Source organism: Mesoplodon densirostris, chromosome 2 (genome assembly GCF_025265405.1).
Source record: "Mesoplodon densirostris isolate mMesDen1 chromosome 2, mMesDen1 primary haplotype, whole genome shotgun sequence".
Taxonomy (NCBI): domain Eukaryota; kingdom Metazoa; phylum Chordata; class Mammalia; order Artiodactyla; family Ziphiidae; genus Mesoplodon; species Mesoplodon densirostris.
In genome coordinates this window covers 6,918,459-6,938,391 of record NC_082662.1, presented here as the reverse complement: position 1 = coordinate 6,938,391, position 19,933 = coordinate 6,918,459, and the positions used below count along the sequence as shown (strand labels likewise).

The 19,933-nt window shown below is 54.8% G+C and overlaps 1 protein-coding gene across 1 annotated transcript in view; it reads left to right on the top strand.

Moving 5' to 3' along the window:
- The first annotated feature begins 1,135 nt into the window (after positions 1-1,135).
- The window catches only part of SLC2A5 (solute carrier family 2 member 5), a 61,249-nt gene continuing 42,451 nt past the window's right edge, over positions 1,136-19,933 (top strand). The window contains exons 1-2 of the mRNA XM_060079586.1: positions 1,136-1,518; positions 14,684-14,897. Of these exons, the coding sequence (XP_059935569.1) occupies positions 1,136-1,518; positions 14,684-14,897 (597 nt within the window). The remainder of the gene's footprint in view (positions 1,519-14,683; positions 14,898-19,933) is intronic.

The following is a 19,933-nucleotide window of genomic DNA, read 5'->3' as shown; positions in this document are numbered from 1 at the left end:
ACAACACTTGGGACCTGTTACCTCTCTTTTGACACGACTGTGTTTCTTTTTGAGGCAATAAAAATGTTGTGGAATTAGATAATGAGGATGGTTGCACAAACTTGTGTATATATTATAAATAACTGATTGTACATTTAAAAGGGCCAATTTTACGGCACGTGAATGGTAACCCAAATTTTTAAAAATGAAATTTTCAAAAAAGAAAACCCAGTAAAATTGGAAATTAATGTTTCAATTTCTTTAAAACAATTTCACACATTAAGCTTTATTTAAAAAAATAGAGTGCTCATTGTAAGAAAAGTTGGAAACACCCCGTTCAGGAAGTAACCACCGCCACCCTAACCAGCGAACACCTCCGGTATGGCTGCTTAAGGAAAGAGGATCACTTTGACAGCTGCTGTTGCTACCAGTGGAAAGACTGCCTCCACCCCCGCACACATGCTGGCCGTAAAGAAAGAAGGTAATATTAGCCCTAAAAAACTGTCAGCGCATCCCTCCCCAGGACTGGACGTCCTAGTCGGCTGGCAAGAGCAGGGGCCTCTGGAGGATGCGCGGGGAAGGGGGGGGAAGGAGTGCGGCGCTGCAGACTAGACGTGGGGACTGCAGGGTGGAGCGTGGGCGCCAGCGGTGTGGTGGGAGGGCAGGGGCGGAGCCTTGGGGATGGGGCCGGGGGTTGCGGGGAGCGCCTAGGGACGCGGGCACAGGGGCGCCGGGGCGTCGGTGGTGCTCGCGGGAAGGGCTCTGGGGCCGGCCGCGGGTCCGAAGTCGGGACGAGAGGGCCACGGGTGGAGCGTGGAGGACACAGGGGCGCGGTGTGAGGGCGAGGGTGGGGCGCGGGGGCGGGGCGCGGCCGGGGTCGGGACGTGGGCGCCGCGGGGTGGAGCGTGGAGGGCGCGGGGGCGTGGTGGGGGCGGGGGCGGGGCCTAGGAACAGGGGCGGGGCGGGGCGGGGCGGGGCGGGGCCGCTGGGCCGCTGGGCGGCGGACCTGGAGGGCCCGGGAGGGGCCGAGCCGCGGGCGGGGCGGGCACCGGGTTGTGAGCCGCTCGTTGGTTATGTGCCCAGAAGGCGGCGGCGGCAGCGGCGACGGCGGCCGCCGCACGCGGCGACCCGGCCCCGGCCCCCTCCGCTCCTGACCATGCCACCTCCCGCGCCCCCCACAGAGCTGGTGCCGTCGGAGCGCGCAGTGGTGCTGCTGTCGTGCGCGCTCTCCGCGCTAGGCTCGTGCCTGCTGGTGGCCACGCACGCCCTGTGGCCCGACCTGCGCAGCCGGGCGCGGCGCCTTCTGCTCTTCCTGTCGCTGGCCGACCTGCTCTCGGCCGCCTCCTACTTCTACGGGGTGCTGCAGGACTTCGAGGGCCCCTCGTGGGACTGCGTGCTGCAGGGCGCGCTCTCCACCTTCGCCAACACCAGCTCCTTCTTCTGGACGGTGGCCATCGCCCTCTACCTGTATCTTAGCATCGTCCGCACCTCGCGCGGCCCCGGAGACGGCCGCCTGCTTTGGGCTTTCCACGTCGTCAGGTGGGTGGCGGCGACGCTGCTTTCCCTCGGGTCCAGTGACCCCTGCCTGGATCCTGTCTGCTGCCCCTGTGGCCCTCACCACCCTCTGGGCCCTGCGTCGTGATTGGACCCCTGGCCAGGCGCCCAGCAGGCAGTGTCTGCTCCTGTCCTGGGACAGCCCTGGGCCAGCAGAATGATGCTAGGCTTGCCTGGGAGATGAACTTGTCCTGAACATTGCCGCAGGGGGGTGCCCTTTGAGGCGGCCCCAGCCCTAGCCCCCCAGTGAGGTGGGCCCCTCAGCGCAGGCCCTGGAGGGTGGGAGGGGCCAGAGCTCGCCTTCAGAGCGTGGCCCTGGTAACTTGGAAGCACCTGGAGAGCTGGCGAGGCCACTCTGGGCCCTTGGCCTCCTGCTTCAGTGCTGACCATGGGGATGGGGGGAAGCAGCTGGTCAGGCTGGGAGATGAGTTAGGTGTGGTGCATTCAGCCACTTTCAGGCTGCCTTCCACCCAGCCCTCTGCCAGATGCAGTGCTTCAGCTGTAAAATTTAGGAAGGACAGTCTTGTTTATTTTATCTTTGCTCATCTCTAAACCTCAGGCCCCAATCTCTTGTTATCTCTGTTCTAGATGATCTTACTTTCTTACTCAATTTCAGCAACTTACTTTCTTACTCAATTTCAGCAACTCTGAAATTGAGGTCAGAGGCAGAGGCTGGTCTGGAAGAGGGCAGCCAGCGGCCTGGAGTCTCTGAGAGTAGAGAAAACCAAGGCCTTGTCCTGCTCTGACATTGAAGGGTCTCATGCAAGTAACCCTCATCTATGGAAGAAGGTTGGCCCCTTCCTGGTGTAATGTCAAGATTCAAACATCTGGTGGTGTCCTCTGGTGAACCCAAGGCAGGAATTTTATAGAGCTTCTTTCCTCCTCTCCTTCCTCCAGATAAGAGTACCAAATGCTGCCCTAATTATAGGTTCTCTCTGTTAAATACTTGAGTTCTTTCCGAGGGACTGAAGATAGTCAGCACTTTGGTAGAGACAGGTCACCTGGGTGTCACAACAGTGAGGTCACAAGCCTGCAATAGTCACTTGACCTCCAGGTCTCGGAGCTGTTGGATGGAGGCCAGCTGGTCCCTGGGAAACTAAACGGCCTGCTTCTCGGCTGTTCAAGTCAAAATGTTTGTAGCGAGCCATGCACATGTGCCTCAGGTGCTGCAGAGACCCACAGAGAGCGGGGCTGCCTACCCCCATCCCGCATCCAACCTGATCCCACCAGCCATTTTGGAGACCCCATCCTTGGCAGGCTGGTTGGCTGTGGGCAACGTGGAGCTCACGTGTACTTGAAAAGGAGCCCAAGACTTTCTTTGCAAGATTCTCTTGTCTTTTTCCCCCTCTTTTGAAAAATACTGAATACAACGTATTTTTCAAATGATAAAGAGAACCTGGCACAGCTCCTATAGAAAAGACATTTCCTAAGAAACCTTGCTTTTCACTTCTAGGGATGTTTTCTGTATGCTTAGGGAAGGCCTCCTAAGAAAGCCCGTGTGTCCTTCTCTGGCCGTAAAAAGGAAGCAGATTGTTCCTGTTTGTTTAATGTGATCCACCTGCTTTTTTTTTTTTTTTTTTTTTCGGTACGCGGGCCTCTCACTGTCGTGGCCTCTCCCGTTGCGGAGCGCAGGCTCAGCGGCCATGGCTCACGGGCCCAGCCGCTCCACGGCATGTGGGATCTTCCCGGACTGGGGCACAAACCTGTGTCCCCTGCATCGGCAGGCGGACTCTCAACCACTGCGCCACCAGGGAAGCCCCACCTGCTTCTTAAAAGAAAAAAAAAAAAAAGAAGAAAGAAAGAAAATTACTTGTATCCAAGCTAGAAAGGGACTTTGACAGTTTATTCCCTGTCAGAAGTCAGCACTCGTGTTGCTGGTGTGAGACTTGATAAGACCTGTCCAACAGGTTCATGTATTGACCTAGATCCTCTCAGACCGTATTGCTAAGGACTCTTCAGTGTCTTTCTTTGGAGGATTAGTTTGCTGCTGCTGAAGGACCTCTTGGCGTGGGAAATCTCATCTTCAGACTCTGGCTGCCCAGGCACCCACTCGCTAACCATTTCAAATGACTGCAAATCAGTCCTCTTCTTCAGACCTTCCAGTCTTGGAAAATATTTTATTTTTATTTATTTATTTTTTAATATTTATTTATTTTTGGCTGTGTCGGGTCTTAGCTGTGGTACGCAGGCTTTCTAGTGGCGCACGGGCTCAGTAGTTGTGGCACACAGGCTTAGTTGCCCCGCGCATGTGGGATCTTAGTTCCCTGACCAGGGATCAAACCCGCATCCCCTGCATTGGAAGGCGGATTCTTAACCACTGGACCACCAGGGAAGTCCCCTGGGAAAATATTTTAAAATATGACAACACACAGGATTTCTCTGGTGGTCCAGTGGTTAAGACTCTGCCCTTCCACCGCTGGAGACACTGGTTTGATCCCTGATTGGGGAAGTAAGATCCTGCATGCCGCGGAGTGCAGCCAAAAAAAAAAAAAAAAAAAAAAATATGACAACACAAAGGCCTGCTCTCTCTATTCTTATGAGTTGATTTTTTTAAAAAAAAACTGACAAATATCTTGAGAAACAGACAAAGGACATTCTGACGAAATAGTAAAAGCATGAATACTCAAAACAATACAACAATGAGGTACCATTTTCTCATTAAATTAGAGGGAAAAAAATAGTAAGGCAGGATACTAATGTGATAAATGCAGATGAAACTGGTGTTTTCCTACATTATTATTGGCCATGTAAGTTGGAATAATCCATGTAGAAAATATTTGGTTCATACCCCTTGACCCCAGCAATCCTATTTGTAGGCATCTAGTCTAAGGGGATAAACCAAATTACATGCAAAGTGGGATGTACGAAGGAGTTTGCGTGGCACTGTTAGCCAGAACAGTGATGAGAATTTGAAAGCAACCGAAATGTTCAAAAAATCGGGGATCAGTAAGTTACAGACTACACCCCACCCAGAACTGTTATGCTGCCATTAAATACCGGCCATGGGGCTTCCCTGGTGGTGCAGTGGTTGAGAGTCTGCCTGGCGATGCAGGGGACATGGGTTCGTGTCCCGGTCCGGAAAGATCTCACATGTCACGGAGCGACTGGGCCCGTGAGCCATGGCCGCTGGGCCTGCGCGTCCGGAGCCTGTGCTCTGCAACGGGAGAGGCCACAACAGTGACAGGCCCACGTACCGCAAAAAAAAAAAAAAAAAAAAAAAAAAAACTGGCCATGAACTCTATAAGTCATATACTTTTTAAACGGTATGATACAACGTTAAGTGGGAAAAGCCATCTATAAAACTAAATGCAGCCATGCACCACAGGAGGCTGGAGAGAGTCGCAGGCAAGTTCCCACAAAGCACCTGCGTGGCCCCTGGGACCCCATCATAATGCCTGACATAGTTTCCTTTACAGAAAGACTTTATCTCATTGGGGAAGGAGGGCAGCTTAGACTTTATCCTCAGAGAAATTGCCTGTCATCACAAGCTGCATCAGGCTCCTGAGGTCTTGCAAGGATCACGCTTTGATCCTCCATAACCCAGGGGACTCACCCAGAGATGACCACCCTCCAGCCACAGCTGATGAGACTTTCCCAAGGCCACAGAGCTGTTAGCAGGAGGCTCAGGGTTAGAACTTCAAGGTCAGTGCCCCTTTTAGGATTCCATCTTGTCTCTTGGCCTTGATAATAATTTTTTAAACTGAGAGATAATTCGACAATCGTTTATTTTTAACTTTCCAGATTTCCCCCATTATTAACACTTTACCATGTTAGCTTTTCTTATCCTCTCCAATTATTTTTTTTCTGGAACCATGTAAGAATAAGTTACAGGGACTTCCCAGGTGGTGCAGTGGTTAAGAAACCACCTGCCAATGCAGGAGACACAGTTCGATCCCTGGTCCGGGAAGCAACTAAGCCCGTGTGCCACAACTACTGAGCCTGCACTCTATAGAGTCCGTGAGCCACAACTACTGAGCCCATGTGCTGCAACTCCTGAAGCCTGCATGCCTAGAGCCTGTGCTCCGCAACAAGAGAAGCCACTGCAATGAGAAGCCTGCGCACCGCAGCAAAGAGTAGCCCCTGCTTGCCACAACTAGAGAAAGCCCGTGTGTAGCAATGAAGACCCAACACAGCCAAAACTAAATTAAAAAAAAAAAAAAGAGTAAGTTACAGACCTGATGCCCCCAACTCCTAAATCCTTCAGTGTGCTTTTATTTCCAAAAGACTAGGACAGTCTCTTGTGTGACCACGTATACCTCCCCAAAGCAGAGAGTAACGTGGAGCAGTGCCAATATCTGATTGTGTCATGTGAAGAAGGAAAAAGGCAAAGCAACTAAAAAGAAAAAAATATGTGTGTGTGTCTGGTAAAAAAAAAAAAATCTGATTGTGGATCTATTGAGGTTTTGCCAGTTGTCTAATAAGGTTGCCGATAGCAAAGGGACTTTGTTTTCATGTCTCTTCATCCTCCTTCAATCGGGAGCAGTGTTTCCGTGTTCCTTGGTGTTTCACAACTGGTCTTTTTGAAGAGTACAGGCCCGTTATGGTGTAGGATGTCCCCCCTCACCTGGGTTGCCTGTTGCTTCCTCGGGAGTGGATTCAGGATCTGCACCTTGGGCTGGAATCTCACAGAAACCTGTTCTCGCTTCCTACCTGGTGGTGGCTGGCGACTTTGATTTGTTCCGTTCCCGGTGATGTTCACTTTGATTGCTTGGTCAGGGTGTTATCTGCCAGTTCTCAACCACAGTTACTCTTGTTCCTTTTGTACTTAATAAGGATCTTGTCGAGATAAGCCTCCTGGAACTCCTCGAAGCCTCACCCAAGGGTTTCACATCCCCTGATTCCGACAGCATTCTACGGTGACTTTTCTGGATGTTGCCTTATCTTTGAAGTGTGAGAATATTCTGTGTTCAGGGAAAGACCTGTGATAAGTCCCTTTCTACTGTGTCTTAGCTGTGGAGGCGGCATGGTACCGACACCACATATTTTATTGATTGACTGCAGTATAGTTGATTTACAATGTCGTGTTAGTTCCAGGTGAACAGCACAGTGATTCCGTTATATATTTATATTGTTTTTCAGATTCTTTTCCCTTATAGGTTATTACAAAATATTGAGTATAGTTCCCTGTGCTATACAGTAAGTAGGTCCTTGTTGTTTATCTCTTTTATATAGTGTGTGTGTTTATGTTAATCCCAAACTCCTAATTTGTCCACCCCCCTTTCCCCTTTGGTAACCACAAGTTTGTTTTCTAAGTCTGTACCCATATTTTACATGCATGTAGATAAGCATCTGTGACCCTGTGTTTGCAGTTCTCACCTAAGAAAGGGCTGGGCAGCTTAGCCTGTAGCAGCTATGGGCGGGGTCATTTCCTTTCAGATAAGATAAGCATGAAACCATCTCTGTCCCCCTGCAGAAGGTGACCTGCCTATCAAAAGCAGTCTTCAGCCCCTCTTCCCCTGCAAGGTGGTGGCTCCTTCTGAACCAGTACAGCAGGGTCATGGACTGTCCCCTCACCGCTGGGCCAGGTGTGTCCTGTGATTGTGGGGGGAGGTCAGGCTGGGGCGCCTCGTCTCGCCGCGTCAGAAGTGGAGCCCAGGCCAAGCTGGCAGCCTCGAGCAGCCTTTGGGTTTCTTCTGGCTGCACTGAAGTGGGGATAGGTGTGGGCATGACCCCCAGCCCACGTGCCCACCCACCCTCTGGCATTTGCTGGAGGCTCTGGAGGAAGAGAGAAGTCTATGGCACCCCAAGTTCACCATGAAAACCCCTGCTGTGGGGATTGGGAAGTTCCAGCGCAGAGAAAAGGGGACCCGTGGGCCCCGAAGGGGAGAGCCTGCAAGCTCTCTAATCAGACACTGGCTCACTCACAGCGGGGCCCAGTGACAAGGCCCCAGGTGGGCAGTGTCTGAATGGGGGGTGAATCCAGTGGTTGCATGAACAGCACCCCACATCAGACGGTGCTCCCCAAAATGATAAGAGCTAAACCGGCTTTGTTTGCTGAGGGCCCTGCTGCATTGAGTTCTCTGCGCTGCATTTGCGTGTCCATGGGACACCCTCTGCGGCACCAGAGGCTGCCCCTTGACCCTGCCGGAGCGGAGTCAGAGTCTACCCCGGGCCCAGGTGGGCAGGAAAGCGTCCCTGAGCGCTGCACAGTGCTCCTCGGCACCCACAGAGCCAGGGCTGCAGAGGCCTGTGCCAGGGGCTGAGTGTTTAGAAGTTCCCTTGGACGCCTTTCCCCACCTCTGCGGCCAGGGCTACCAAGCGACCGACCTCGCGGTGGCCTGGCCGGTGGCTGACACCCGGAACTCCCACGTCCTGCCCCCTGCCCGACCCTTAACAATAAGAGCCCATTGCTGGGGCAGAAACCTCCAGGCGACCTCCTCTGGCCTGGATTCCTTGCACCAGGCTGTGCCCCCTGCAGCTGCATCCCTCCGGGCCCGGCTCTCTCCTGCTCCCAAGAGCTTTAGAAGCTGGCACATGGTTGCCGGATAGTTTCGTTCTCAGAGCATCTTGGGGTCATGGTCACATTCAAGGCCTTCCATAGGCCCCAGGCACATGGACCAGGCTCTGCTGTTTCGGGGAGAAGACCCTCTTGCGGCCTTCCCATCAGGTGCCACCCCGCACCAGAGATCTGTAGGAAGGGTGAGGTTTGGGGGGAGGGGGGAGTACAGGAATCCAACGGTGGATTGAGCAGACCTTGCGCCCTTGGTGCGGAGGGGGAAGGGTGTTCCCAGCCCTGACTGTGAAAGCGGCTCTGTCACCACAGGTGTCCCCCTCCCTGACTGGTGGGACAGGTTTCAGAAGATCCCCAGCTGGGCAGACTGGGAACTCTGAAGGAAAGCCAGAGCCTTGCTCTCGGGGGCACCGGCTGCCTCTCGTGGTCGTCTGACAAATGCCACGGAATCCAGGTGTGGGACGCGGCCTGCTCACCGACCGCCTGATCCCGCGGTGCTTCGGCTTCTCGTGGGGCGACTGAAGAACAAAGTGAATGTCGAGTTCCAAAAGCCAAGCTCATGACCAGTCTGCAGGGCGTTTGTCAGTTTACCCCTCCCCTAAGCCCGCTGAGGGCCCCCAGCTCTGCTGGTTTGGGTGTCGGGGGGTGTCCCGGGGCTGGGCTGCTATCCCCTGCCCTGGCATGTCTCTCCCCCAGAGTTGGTAGGGAGCATCTGCCTTCGTCTGCCGAGGCTGCCCTAACAAAGCCTGCAGACTGGGTGGGGCGCTTAAACAACAGACATCCCTTCTCTCCCAGTCCTAGAGGCTGGAAATCGGAGATCCAAGTGTAGGCAGGGTTGGTTTCCGCTGAGGCCTCTCTCCTTGGCTTGCAGATGGCCGTCTGCACCCTGTGTCCTCAGATGGTCGTCCTTCAGTGAGTGTCTGCGTCCTAATCTCCTCTTCTTACAAGGACACCTGTCCTATTGGATTAGGACCCACCCAGTGACCTCATTTTAACCTAATCACCTCTTTAAAGACCCTGTCTCCAGATACGGTCCCGTCCCGACGTACTGGGGGTTAGGACTTCACAGGAATTTGGGGGCAGGAGGGGACATACTCAGCCTATAACTGCCTCCGAAGGGGGAGGAAGCCAACTTGGAGTCTGGCCTCGGTTTCCAGGCAAACACACGTGAGAGCTGGGGCCTGGGCACCTCTGGGAGCAGCTCTTGGTGCCCCTCCAAGTGGGGGATTCTGCTCAGAGAGTGGTCTGCAGGCCCCCTCCATCTAGGTGACCCCAGCCACGCTTCTCCGCCTGCACCACAGGTTTGGAGAGAAGGAGCCTCACTGGTCACCTGCTTTAACCATGTCCCTCCTCAGTGCCTTTCGTACCATCCCATGCACGTGGTCACATGGCTTCCTTCCCTTGATGGGGGACGCTGCCAGTTTAGCCCTTGGCTTTGGGACTGAGCAGGATGCCTGCCCTTTCCTTTGGCCGCCTGAGTCTGCTCTGCTAGCAGGACGTCCCCAAGAGTCTTCCAAGACTCGAGGCCCAGCTCCAGGCCCAGCATGTCCTCACATGCCCGCTCTGGTACCAGCTTCACAAGTCTCAGGTTTAGAATGTGGGTCCCAGGTGTCCACACGGAGGCAGGACAGTTTGCTGGCCGTTCTCCATCACCCACGTCTGGGCATCACGGCAGCCCCTCCGACCACACACCTTCTGGGTCCCAGTCAGCTACAGCCCTTGGTCTGTTTCACATGTGCTGTTGTTAAGCCGTATCTTACTTGTTCTGATTTTGTTTGTTTTTTGATTGATGGCTGCTTTTTTTTTTTTTTTTGGAGGGATAAAAAACTGTTAGGTGGTACATGTCAGAAATTAGCAGTAGACATTTCTGGAAAGTGAGAATTAGGTCACACATGTCTTTGTAGAGTTCCTCCCAGAGTTGGACACCACCTACAACTCAGGGTGGCCACTTGGCCAGAGAACAGCTTGGCTTATTGCGGTTGCCAAACAGATTTTCTCCTGGCTCTATAGGTGAGAGACTGGTGCAGGGCACCTTCAGCCCCCTATCCTTTTCATCCTCTGTCCAGTGGTGGCCTGGAGCCGGCTTGCGGGACCCGATTGTTAAATTTCAGGGCATTTTGTGGGCTGATTGTTAGATAGAACATCGTTAAAAATTAAATTATATAAACTTACAATTAAATAAATTGCATTAAAAACAAAAGTAACATACTCAAAACTCCTTAGGTCGTAATTATACTTTTTAAAAAATTTATTTTATTTATTTATTTATTTTTGGCTGAGTTGGGTTGTGGCGAGCGGGGGCTATTCTTCGTTGCGGTGCATGGGCTTCTCACTGCGGTGGCTTCTCTTGTTGCAGAGCATGGGCTCTAGGTGCGCGGGCTTCAGTAGTTGTGGCTCGTGAGCTCTAGAACGCAGGCTCAGTAGCTGTGGTGCACGGGCTTAGTTGCTCCGTGGCATGTGGGATCTTCCCAGACCAGGGCTTGAACCCGTGTCCCCTGCATTGGCAGGCGGATTCTTAACCACTGTGCCACCAGGGAAGTCCCCTAATTATACTTTTGTTGATTTATAGAGCAGATGTCAGCAAACTTTTCCTGTACAGGACCAGATAGTATTTTCAGGTCTGCAGGCCATGCGATCTCCGATGCCACTGCTCAGCTCAGCTCTGGTAGCTTAGAAGCAGCCATGGATGATATATAACCAGTGAGTGTGGCTGTATGCAGTAAAACTTTATTTTAAAAAACAGACTGAATCGGGAGCTTGGGATGGACACATACGCATGACTGTGTATAAGACCGATGACTAATAAGAACACACTGTAGAGCACAGGGAACTCTACTCAATACTCTGTAATGACCTATATGGGAAAAGAACCTAAAAAAGAGTGGATATATGTATATGTATAACTGATTCACTTTGCTGTACACCTGAAACTAACACAATGTTTTAAATCAACTATACTCCAATTTAAAAAATAAAATAAATAAATAAAAAACAGACTGGGCCGGATTTGGCCTGAGGGCCCTAGTTTGCTGGACCCCTGTTCTAGATTTAAGAAAGTGATAGAGAAAATGTTAGTAGTAAAGATTAAATGCAAAAGTGTTTCTTGTCTCTGTACTTAAGCCCTGGCGGCAGCCACTTCGGGGCAGGTGGGAAGCCGCATATTTCACGGGAGGTGATGAGAAGGGGCCATGTCCCAGAGCAGGAAAAAAGAAGAAACATTCTTCCAGTGTTGGAAAAGTATTACCTGAGTCCGCCTGCCAATGCAGGGGACACGGGTTCATGCCCCGGTCCGGGAAGGTCCCACATGCCTCGGAGCGGTTAGACCCGTGAGCCATGGCCGCTGAGCCTGCGCGTCCGGAGCCTGTGCTGCGCAACAGGAGAGGCCACAACAGTGAGAGGCCCGCGTACCGCAAAAAAAAAAAAGAAAAGTATTATCTGATCCACAGAGAGGTCACTCATGTCAAGTCGACCCAGTGAAGTCCCAGCTCTCGTCTGGTCCCCCAGGTCTTCCTCATTTCACTTCCATCTTAGTCATTAAGGAAAATGGAAACATCAGCCACCTGCTCATCATGGAACTACTCTCATTGGCTGACTGCAACCACAGGTTGGCTGCAGATACCAGAGCTCCGCAAAACTCAACAGAAGCCTCCTGTGAGAATCAATTGGCTGTGTGCAATGTACGATAAGGAGTATTGTGTATTTTATTATTATTTACAAATTGTGTGCCGCACATCCTTTATATCTGTAAAATTCATAATCAGTTTACGTTTGTGTACATACACACACACACACACACACACACGTGCGTAGATGTCTTTCTGATGTTAAAACATCACCAGCACACCATTGTCTGTACCTGTAAGTTACGAGTCTGGTGGAGCCTGCTTGGCGGGGCTATTAGACCATCCCTCCCACTCCATTCCCACTGCTCTCTGAGGTCACCTTTTCTTCCACCTCCCCTCAGGTACCTCCCCAGGCAGCTTCTAGCCTCAGCAGAGCTGCTGTCTGTGCTTGAGTTCAAACAGCAACTCTGATTGATCAACCCACATGCTCACCCCTTTCAAAGCCGTCTATTTGGTCTTCCCTCTGGCTATTTTCCATCACAGATTCAGCTCCAGGCACACCCCAGTAACACAGAGGAAATACATCACTGGGTAGCTTTTGTACAACAAACCTAAAGTTGTAAAATGTGGGACTGTCACCCTGTGGTCCCCAGGGGCTGTAGGGATGCTGAGGAGGGAAAGAAGCTGCTTCCTCCCGCCAAGCCTGTGCTCTCCTTTCCCGCTGGGGTGGGAATCCTCGGCTCCAGTCCTGCCGGGTGTTGGTCCCTAAGCACTGCTCTCCCATCTCTAACTTCAGGATTTCCGGTTCAGCCCTTTAAAAGCCTTTCACCTCCTTTCAGTAATGTCCTTGCAGTGAATATTTAAAGAGTAAATTGGGAAAAGCTGTCTCAGTCACTTGGTTCAAACTTCATTCACTCATTCATTCAGCAGGTCCTAGTTTTGCCCCTATCATGTGCCAGGCACTGGTGCAGATGCCAGGATAGAGCAGTGAACCCACATGGCCCTCACCTCATGGAGCTCGTAGCTGACATATGTTGTCCTAAAATCCCAGGATGGCGTGAGTTTTAAAACGGTAACCCTTTGGTTTGACACTAATATACATTAACTCACCAGATCAATAACTTTGCATAGCACAAACATTTAAAATAGACACACTCCATCCATTTGAAGTGTAACTTGGTACCTTTCTCATAATCCTTTTTTTTTAAAATAAATTTATTTATTTTATGTATTTATTTTTGGCTGCATTGGGTCTTCTTTGCTGCGCGCGGGCTTTTTCTAGTTGCGGCGAGCGGGGGCTACTCTTCATTGCGGTGCACGGGCTTCTCACTTTGGTGGCTTCCTCTTGTTGCAGAGCACGGGCTCTAGGCACGGGGGCTTCAGTAGTTGCGGCACATGGGCTCAGTAGTTGTGGCTCGCAGGCTCAGTAGTTGTGGCGCACAGGCTTAGTTGCTCCGCGGCATGTGGGATCTTCCTGGACCGGGGCTTGAACCCGTGTCCGCTGCCTTAGCAGGCGGATTCTTAACCCCTGTGCCACCAGGCAAGTCCCCACCATCCTTTACTTTCTACGGGGTTTTGCCCCCTTCCGTGCTCTTGTGACTTCAAGGAGGATGTGCTGCTTCTGCCTCTGCTGGGCTGTCGGGGCAGCAGAGCTGAGGGTGGCACCCAGTGGCCCGCCCCAGGCTCTGGTCCCTCCTGCAGAGGCCAGTGAGGGGAGGAGGTACCAAGTCTTTCCTGGGCCCAGGAAGCGGACTTTCTCCCTTTCCTCGCCATCCCTGCCCTGCCTTGTCCCCAGCCCGGCGGCGTTTGGAGGACCTTATAAAATCACAGCCCTTCTAGCCTCGTTTTGGTAACAGACTAAGTGCAACTGTGGCCTCAGCCTTGTTCTAGGACCTTCTTTCAGAAAGAGCCGATATTCCTTACACAGAGCCCTCAAGACAGAACCAGTTTCTGAACTAAACGTTTTCCTGATGACACTGTCCTATTTACTTACTGCTTGTTCTCTGGGCGGCCGACCTACCACGTAGGCCCGTGTGTCCTCCTGGGGGCAGAGACCGCGCAGGCCTCATGCATCCCTGGTGGCTACACCGCAGGCCCGGATCCTGGGCCCTGGGGACGAGCCTCACTGACAACATTGGTCGTAACTGCGGACACGCGTACACTGTCCCGCACGCTGGATGTAACGCTGATGAGTTTATTCTCGTGACAACCAACAACGATGCCCTGCTCCAGGCACCGTGATCATCCCCACTTCTTGGAGAAAAACACGGATGTGTTGCAGCCACGTGGGGCAGGGCCGAGACTCGGACCCAGCCTGCTGCATCGCGGTCCAAGCTCTTAACCACTCTGCCGGGCCACCACAGGTCCCCCTGGCTGATTTAAAAGGCTTGGCGAGGAGACTCATGCGGGGACCACTGGGGAGGGGCCCTGGGGCTCAGCCCTAATCCCAGGTGTGTTGCCATTGCAGTAAACTCTAGAAAAGTCAGCCCAGCGCTGCACTGAGAGGGGGCCCCCGCCCCAGGCTTTGTGCTTTAGTGGGCCCCCTTGGACCCTTGGCAGTGCCCGCCCCTTCCCATAGAGCAAGGAGGGCTCAGGACTGAGGGGATGTGTCCGCCCGGAGCCCAGGGCCCCTCTTCTAGTTCCTGCTGTGGGTGCACGGGACCCAGACAACCCCAAGCCACCAGTGTGTGCACCCCTGGGCCCAGGCTGGCCAAGGGGGCCTGACTGTTGGCGGGGTGTGTGGATGAGACTTGTCCACGTGGGCTGGTGTTTGCGGGCCAGTGCACAGGCCCCTCGGTGTGGGAAGGAGCCGGCCGTCCCGATGCCACAGCATCCCAGCGCCAGTCTCCGAGGAGCCTGGCAATTCTGAAATAGAACCCAGCCTCCAAGGGCTTGGGAGGGTTTGTCCAGGTGGGAGGCCAGGGCATCCCGGGCTTGGCAGGGCTTGGTTAGAGCAGGGCTGGGTTGGAGGATTTGAGCACTCCCGCCCCTCCTCTCTGCAGGGACACTGTCTGCTGCGCGCTTGGGAGAGCACCGTGCTTCTTGCGTACACAGCATCCCGGTCCCTTCGCCCTCGCTGGCTTTGCTGGGAGCCGGGTCTGACCTCACCGCCTCCCGTTTGTTCCTTATTCCTCAGCTGGGGGGTTCCGCTGGCCATCACCGTGGCGGCTGTCACTCTAAAGAAGATCGGCTACGATGCCTCGGACGTGTCCGTGGGCTGGTGCTGGATCGACCTGGAGGCGGAGGACCGCGTGCTGTGGATGCTGCTGACTGGGAAGGCGTGGGAGATGCTCGCCTACGTCACGCTGCCCGTGCTCTACCTCCGCATCCGGAAGCACATCAACAGAGCGGTACGTGCCCCACGGGGCCCCGGCCCAGAGCTCTGTGTGGCCGCTGTGTCCCGGCATCGGGGTTGGCTGCCGTAGGGGACAGGACTGGTGACCGACCAGAGTGACGGAGCGTTTGCTGTGCCTCAGGCACCGTGACGTGAGCTGAATTAATAAGCATCGTGGGTTGTGTGGTTTGCTAGTTATGCAGCCTTGTCGGGAGCGGTTCCTGTTACCCTCCGTTTGTGGATGAGGAAACGGGGGCTCACCGAAGTTAAGGGGCTCCCCAGACTCGCCCAAGTCTGACTGAGCTGCTGTGAAGCCAAGGAGGCTGCGGGCTCAGCCTGTGTTCTGGGCCGCAGCTCTCTACTGCCCCCTCCTGGACAGATCACCACGGTCGCTTAACCTGGAGACGAATTTGGATGAAAGATGACCAGTAGCCCAATAAGAATTGAACTGGCACGCCCCTGGGGAGAGGAGGCCACAGACTTTCACAATCAGCGATACAAGTAACTCACTTCTTTCTCCTTGGTGATTAAAATATTATAAGTGGTAGACTTTTCAGGCTGTCAGGAATTCATAAATCAATAGGCTGGGCTGCTCTGAAGTCTCCTAGACTTCTGGCCAGAAATTCTAGGAAAGAATGGTTTCCCTCTGATGATGTGGCCAAATTGTTCCTTGCTCTGGACTACCGGTTCCGCACATGTAAAGTATGGGCTTTCTCCTAGCCACAAGCAAACTGCTACCCCAAAAAGCCTCAGATTAGCCCATCCGTTGGTCCGCTCAACCATTCATTCAGTGTGTTTTTATTGAGCATCTACTATGCACAAAAGCTCTGTGCGTCGGTGGGAATGCTAAGGAGAGCTCAGGCATGGATCCTGCCCTCCTAGGAGGAGGCAGACGTGTAATTACGATGGAAGATGAAACGGGGCTGGAGCAGTAACATCGTGAAAACTCTGGGGATAGACTTCCAAGCTCATTCTGCTGGTGTGGTACCTGTGTTTCTTTCTTGCTCTGAGTTTTCAAGGCTGTAATTGTAGGCGAGAACGTCCCCAGCTTTTGACTTTCGGGTGTGCTGCTGAACCAGCGGTCATTTCCAAGTGTGTAGGGTGCTCCTCGCAGCTGTCTGACACCTGATCGCCACCCTGTATGTGGGATGCACACTTTGGGTTCTCTTTTTACTCCAAAATTTACCTGATTCTCACCCCTCCCTGCCACCCTCTTCTGGCTCAGCTTGGAGTCGTTGACAAAGATGCTGGCAGGGCTCACCGATGGGTCTGAGATCCTCTTTGTCTACTTAGGGTTTTTTAGTTGGTCTCCTGCCTGGGCCGGGGCTGCCCTGCTCACCTCCTCTTTTCCGTTGCCCCGGGAAGGTTCCGGACTCCCCGATGAAAGCTCCCAGGAGCCCTACCAGGCTCTGCCCAGGACCTCCCCATGCCCTCCCCCAGCTGCCTTTTCATGTGTTTTTTTTTTTTTTTTTTTTTTTTTTTTGGCCATGCTGCGGGGCATGCGGGATCTTAGCTCCCTGACCAGGGAACGAACCCGTGCCCCCTGCAGTGGAAGCACAGAGTCCTAACCACTGGACGGCCAGGGAAGTCCCCCTGACCACCAGATTTTAAATTGGCACTGCCAGCTCTCCCTCCTGCCCAGACTCTTAACCACTGGAGCGCCAGGGGAGTCCCTCGTGTGTCTGTCTTCCTCCCTACCCTTCCTGTAGCGGGGGCAGGAAGCCTGGGGCCCTGCCTGTGAGGCTGACCCCCCTGCCATGTGAGAATGGTCCTCTCCTACAGCTCTGCATGTGTTTCCAGAGAAAACGAATACTAGTGAGCAGGGAGGTGAGAATGTGCCGGTCGTTCCCTGCCTCTAGCTAGGAGGGAGAGCTAAAAATAAATGAACTGGGTGAGCTTTGCCCTGAGGAAGAGCGGACTAGCAGCCCTGGCTAGCGCCCGGCTAGTGCCTGGCTAGTGCCCGGCTCCCCCGCCCACCCGTGTGGTCCTGGAGGGGGTGGGTGGTGCCGTTCTCTGGGTGCTGAAGGCCCTGGGGAGGAAGCATGTGCTCTGAGCAGGTGAGCTGCAGCAGCTTGGGTGCTCAGAGATGCCAAAGGGTGTGGCTCTTCTCCTCACCTGCGCCGTCAGTGTCCCCCACAGAGGACCAGGCTCAAAAACACATCTTTGTTATGGAGCAGTGTTTTTTCCATCTATTTTTAGAAATTCGGTCGTGATCTGGAACTGCCTTTCCTGTCACTGAAGGGCATTCCAAGGAGCGGGGAAACCAAAGCTGGCGGCTGCTCACCTTTTCTTCCTGTCCCAGCTTTGGGCAGAGCCCCTGCTGTGGGGCAGGCTGGCAGGGTGGGGGGACGCAGCAGGGTTGGGGGGTGAGGGGGGCTTGCCTTCTGGAGGAGGAGGATGACCATGAGCAATGGGCCTGATAAACGAGGGTGAATGGCGTCCAGGAAGGAGGATGATAAGAGCTATGAAAAGCAGACAAGGATAAAGAGCTGGAGGTGGGGACAGGACCACCTGGGAAATGCCTTTGCAGTTTAAATAGGTTGTCAGGATAGCCCTTATCCAGAAGGCGACACTGGAGCAAAGACTTGAAGAGGGTGAGGGAGTGAGCCACGTAGACGGTTGGGAAAGAGCATTCCAGCTCGAGGGAGCAGCCTGTGCAAAGGCCCTGGGGTGGGGTGTGCCTGGCATGTTTGGAGCATTAGGAGGCCCGTGTGTCTGGAGAAGAGTAAAGGGGGTACGTAGCAGGAATGAGGTCAGAGCTAGACTAGGGTTGGGGACATCGTAAGGAACGTGTGAGATGCGGAGACACCAAGAGCTTTGAGTGGAAGACTGGCTTGATCCGACTTAGGTTTTCAACGAGCCACGCTGCTTCTGTGTTGAGAGTAAGACTGCAGTGGGGACGGGGTGGGGTGGTCAGGGCGATAGAGGGAGACCTGTGAAGAAGCAGTGGCAGCTCACCAGAGAAGGGGTGGTGGTGCTTGGACCGGGCTGGTGGCAGTGGTAGTGGACATCCAGGTCTGGGTCTGTTTTGAAGGCAGGGCCTGCAGGGCTTGCCTATGGATCGGATGTGAGCTGTCGCACAGAGAGAGGGATCAAAGGCCATTCCCAAGTTTGGGGCCTGGACGGCTGGAAGGACGGAGCTCCCGTTAGCTGAGATGGGGAAGCGTGCAGCAGGCTGGGGGTCGAGAGCAGGCATGTGTTTCGGACCTGAGAAGTTTCCAACGTGCTTTAGACACCCTCGTGGGGTGTGGAGCAGACAGTGGATGGAGGAGACGGGGCAGAGGTGGGAACCTGGGCTGCCGGCCTCAGGCACTGCGCGGCTCACGACCTCCGCGTCCCGGGGGGGAGGGCAGCCTGTGGTGGGGCTGGAGGGGGCGGGAGGGCCTCATGTCTGCTTTGTGTGTTCCTTGTGCAGCATGAGGCTCTCTCCGAGTACCGGCCCCTCGTGTCCCGGGCGCACCAGCTCCAGCGCCGCACCTCCACGGCCGATAAGAAGCTGGTCCTCATCCCGCTCATCTTCGTCTGCCTCCGGGTCTGGAGCACCGTGCGGTTCGTCCTGACCCTCTGTGGCTCCCCGGCAGTGCGGACCCCGGTGCTCGTGGTTCTGCACGTAGGTCTGCCCCGCCACCACCCCGCCCCGCCCTCGCGGCTCCCGGCCAGACTGCGGGGTCAGCAGGGTCAGATCCCTGTCCCCTGCAGGCAGGCAGGCAGGCAGGCCGAGGGCTCTACCCCACCTCGCCTTGCTCGCTGCCCCACAGGGAGCCTTGAAGAGTGAAGGTGGAAGGTCAGCGTGGCTCGGGGGCAGCCCGGGGGTGTTGAGTTGCTGTCCAGTGGCCTAGGAGTAGCCCCGGGAGAGTTGACTGACCCTGAGTCCTCCCCAGCCCAGAAGACCCGGGGACACGCCTGCAAGTCCAGGCCTGCCCGGTGCTCAGCCCAAGGCCCACGTGGCCAGGGTCCCCCGCAGACCAGCCTCAAGGGGTGGAGGACCGGGTCCTGGGTCCCCAGCACTTCCCGGCCTCCCTGCGTGTGCTGCTCAGGCCCGCCCCGGCCCTGGCACTCACGCCTCTCCCTTTCTCCCTGCCAGGGCATCGGGAACACCTTTCAGGGGGGCGCCAACTGCATCACGTTCGTCCTCTGCACCCGCACCGTCCGGACTCGTCTCCTCGCTCTCTGCTCCGGCTGCTGCCCTCAGCCTTCCGCTGCCGCCGAGAGCCCGGTGGGCCCCCCAGGGCCTCCGCGCCCTCCACGACGGGCGAGCCTCAGGGGCCCGGGCGGGCCGCGGATGAACTCTCCAGCACCTGAGCTGATGCGCTCCTAGTTCTGTGCGTGGGTGCTGCCGACCTGGGGCGGGCGGCGCCGAGTCCCCTCTGCAGGGAGCGGGGCGTCAGCTGCGCTGTCCGCCTTGGGCTGCCGAAGCTCTTGAGCCCCGTGGGGAGCAGCGCAAACTCAGCTCGTCTACCTCCTCGACCCTCAAGCACGTCCCCTCACACCGCATCCTTCTGCACGCAGGGGAATTCGTCGGCATGAGGGCTGCACTGAGATTCAGGGAAACCCGATCACTGCCAGGTTGCCTTGTGGTCCGGGCGTCATCGGCCTCGTGACCACACAGCACTGCTTACAGCTGGAGGGACCCACACCCGTGGGAAAAGCACAAAGAGATATATATACACTGGGCACCCATCCTCAAGAAAATGTCAGGGGGTACCAGCGACGTGGCCCCCACTGAGGTATCACGGAGCAGACTCCTGGTTTGTCAGGGCGTTGAGATTCCCCTGAGAGCCTGGCTTTTCCCGGATGGCTTTGCTGGTCAACGAAAGGGCCAGTTACCTTGAACCAGGAGGTTCCCCCCTGGTGACCAGCATGAGCGCAGCCGCACACAGCTGCGCAGGGCAGCTGGTCTCCTGGGGCCTCCCGAATTCTCTCCACGGGCTGCCAGCCCTTGGTGTATGGATTGTGTTTGAGTTTCAAGCAGAGGCCAGGATCCAGACTCCTGTCTCCCCCAGGCACTTAAAATGCAGGTCCCTCCTCCAACGCAAGGGCTGGAACAGGACA